This window comes from Odontesthes bonariensis, chromosome 15, assembly GCF_027942865.1.
Source record: "Odontesthes bonariensis isolate fOdoBon6 chromosome 15, fOdoBon6.hap1, whole genome shotgun sequence".
NCBI lineage: Eukaryota > Metazoa > Chordata > Actinopteri > Atheriniformes > Atherinopsidae > Odontesthes > Odontesthes bonariensis.
The window spans coordinates 7,389,306-7,392,745 of record NC_134520.1 but is presented as its reverse complement, the minus strand read 5'-3'; the positions used below and the strand labels follow the sequence as shown (position 1 = coordinate 7,392,745).

General features: G+C 42.8%; 1 protein-coding gene across 1 annotated transcript; it reads right to left on the bottom strand.

Moving 5' to 3' along the window:
* Positions 1-280: 280 nt before the first annotated feature.
* glulb (glutamate-ammonia ligase (glutamine synthase) b) lies at positions 281-3,093 on the bottom strand. Its single transcript, XM_075486154.1, is given in 6 exon segments — positions 281-596; positions 670-823; positions 826-868; positions 983-1,110; positions 1,211-1,334; positions 3,019-3,093. Coding segments are annotated over 6 exon segments (840 nt in total).
* Positions 3,094-3,440: the final 347 nt, after the last annotated feature.

Below are 3,440 nucleotides of genomic sequence, written 5' to 3'. Positions count from 1 at the left end.
AACAACAAAGCACACGATGTAATTAGGCCATGTCATGACATTTCTCTCCCACAACTGCAGATGAGTCAAATGTAAAAATGATAGCGATTTGCAACAGAGTTAAAATACAGACAAAACAAACACTATCTAAAAAGAATTGATGACTGAGAATCTTAATCAACACATTACCGTAATTATTATTTCTTTAGTCATAAATTTAAAAAAGAAAAGACCTCTATATTTGGACTTAAAATAGACTCAAGGCTAAATACAGTACTGATGGCACTTCGTCTGAGACAGTTCATTTGTTGAAATTTGTGGGCTCGTCTCCTTCTTCTATAAGCAAACATGTGCGCACCACAGCCTCTGTGACAATGTACGGGTCACAGTTGGCTGATGAACGGCGGTCCTCGAAGTAGCCCTTTTTCTCGTGTCCCACCGTGCGAGGGATACGGATGCTGGCACCACGGTTGGCAACACCAACGGAGAACTCATTGATGCTTGAAGTTTCATGATGAACGGTGAGGCGCCGGGCATTGTCAAGCCCTCCTTTTGGATATGCCTGGATGTGATATTTGTGTCTCTTTGCCAGCCTTTCAATGGATTCCTCAATAACTCTTTGAGGAAAAGCAGAGGTTAGAAAAAGCAATGAAACATGAGTTGAATTAAGTAGCTTAGATTAGTCCTTACTTAAGTCCTCCCTCCACGCGCATCTCTTTAGAGCTGAAGTTGGTGTGGCAGCCAGCGCCATTCCAGTTCCCTGATATAGGTTCGGGGTCAAATGACACCATCACACCAAAATCCTCACAGATTCTGTGAAGGATGAAGCGAGCAACCCAAAGATGTCCCCCATGTTGATACCTTCACAGGGTCCAACCTGGAACTTCCACTGAAAAACAGCATTGTTTACATTTTAACTGAACAATATTGATAGTTATAACATTTATAATAATATAAACCAAGTAACGACACACTTTGTTTTGTTTTAGTAAAAGAAAAGTACCTGTGCTGGCATGACTTCAGCATTTGTTCCACAGATCTGAACCCCAGCGTACAGGCAGGCTTTGTAATGGGACTCCACTATGTCTCATCCATACGCCTTATCTGCTCCTACTCCACAGTAATAAGGCCCTAATATGGTGAAAAGAAAAAAACTATTAACACTCAGATGGCCATTCCGATTCAAGTAGAGTAGTACAATAAACAATATGTTAAAGAACCTGACATAAACCTTGTGGACCTGGGAAGCCATTAGAGGGCCAGCCAAACGGATGTCCGACTGTGCCCAGGACAGTGTACTCCTGCTCCATACCAAACCATGGGTATGGATGCTTGACATTTCTTTTCTCATGTGTCTATGCATGAAATATCTTTTAACTTATCTAGACTGTTGCCTGTTTTTAAATTCATTTAAATGATTTTATTTGTTTCTCTTTATATTCTTTTACGTATTTTTAATGCTTCTTGCACTCCCTGCTGCAATGCTTTTATTTTATGTAAAGCACTTTGAACTGTTTGTACATGAAATGTGCTATACAAATAAATTTGATTTGATTTGATTTGATTGACTCAGAGCGCGGATCTCGAAAACACATGAGAAGCAATACAGAATCATACGCGGCGGACAGCACAGCTTTATGCCAATTACGCACACAGGCTCCACACCTCCACACACGTATTGCGTCTGCAATCATAACTCATTAGGGGAAATCACATTTTGCCAATATTTTAGAGACCCCCCAACATTTCCCAAATCATGTTTTTGGGGGGTCTCGGATCCCCCGAGTCCCCCCGTAGTTCGAACACTGACATATAACCAATGTTGCAAACATGCTGCGCAACACTCACCAATAAGCCATCCATCTTCAACAGCTCCTTCTTGTAAACGAAGGCCCACGGAGCTGTTCTGCAAAATAAAGGAATCGTGCGTCCCCCCTGGCCATCGGGCAACGACATTGAGAAGCAGCATATCACTGTCGCATATAAGCTGTACATTAATGGAGTGCTTCCCCTTCCTACTCACAAAGTTGTATTCGTGCTGTGATGGTGCTTTTAGTGCGACATGAGTGCAGTCTATTGCTCCTATGACGTTGGGGAACTGCGCGATACCATAAAACCCTCGCTTAATGTCTGCCTGGCGTGGACCCCCATAAGGGAATCGAATGTAAGTCGGTGCCAAAGAAATAATCGCATCCAACACTGTGGGCAGAATTCGGCTCATGGACGGCTGAGAAATGCCGCATCGATCTCCTACCTCGCGCTGAAACGTACCTGTAGCCAAAAAGCCCAGAGTGGACAGCACCTGTATATGCACAGGTATGGCTTGCGTGCGCTTAGTTTCTCGCTCGAGAAATGGCCCCAATTCACGGCAGATCATTATATGATTTGGAAATCTGAACCTGCTTAGAAGCCACTCACTACTTTCTGCCAATAAATCTGCACGCTCCCTAAACACGCGCTCCCTCCGTAGCGCACGGTTTTCCAGATCCTCAAGCAATGCAAGATGGGCCATGTTGCGTTCTGAATGGCATGTCCTACGTGTGCCTTTTATACCCATATCAATTAAACTAGGCTGATTATTGTCAGGTCTTCTGGTGAAACAATTATTGTTACACTCTGAATGAAATGCAATGAACGCCAGGTAGGTCTAATGCACCGTGCTTTGGAATTGCATAGGCTACACGGACCCAAATGCCGTCAGACATACTGTAATGCAACAATTGAATGAACATTGTAATATTCCCCTGTGCAGCAATCAACACCATTTGCAGTTTCGTAATTCTACCACTAGGCAATGTGCGTAAGCATGGTCAAAGCTGTGCATAGATTTAGGCACATTTCTAAGTTCAAGTACATGTTCATAAATCCCACACTTTGCTCAGGAATGATTGCACGCACGCTTTACGCACAGATCTGTTCCTAAGAACGCTTGATAAATGAGGGCCCTGGTTTTGCATCGTAGTCCCTCTCCAGATCCATCTACCCAAATGTACATGGCTTGGACCTTGTCCCCCTGAGGGAGCTCTACTGCTGCTTTACAGCTTTGTTCAGTTTTGAACTTGCTGAGGTAGCCATCTTGCTGACCTCAAAACCCACAAAGTGAATGGGAGACATTATGAGCCTCAGTGCCGAGCACTGCATCTGAATAGTGTTAAAATGTTTTAAAAAACGGTCCACACGAGGCTAAAACATAACAACACATAACTGCATTAAAGTGTTGATGTGTATCTCATACAACAGCAACATCACAGATGATGTTCATGTCATTATTGATCAACTATTCAAATTTAAACGACTCATTTAAACGATTTCGATGACTCATATTCGAGAAGAAAAAAATAAACATAACATCAGTAACATGAAAGTGCGTGTTTGTATGAGAGGAAAGTAAACACCAGTTTCTGCAGCACTCACTTTAATACAAAGCCAGGTGCAAATGAACAAAACAACCTCCTGTTTGT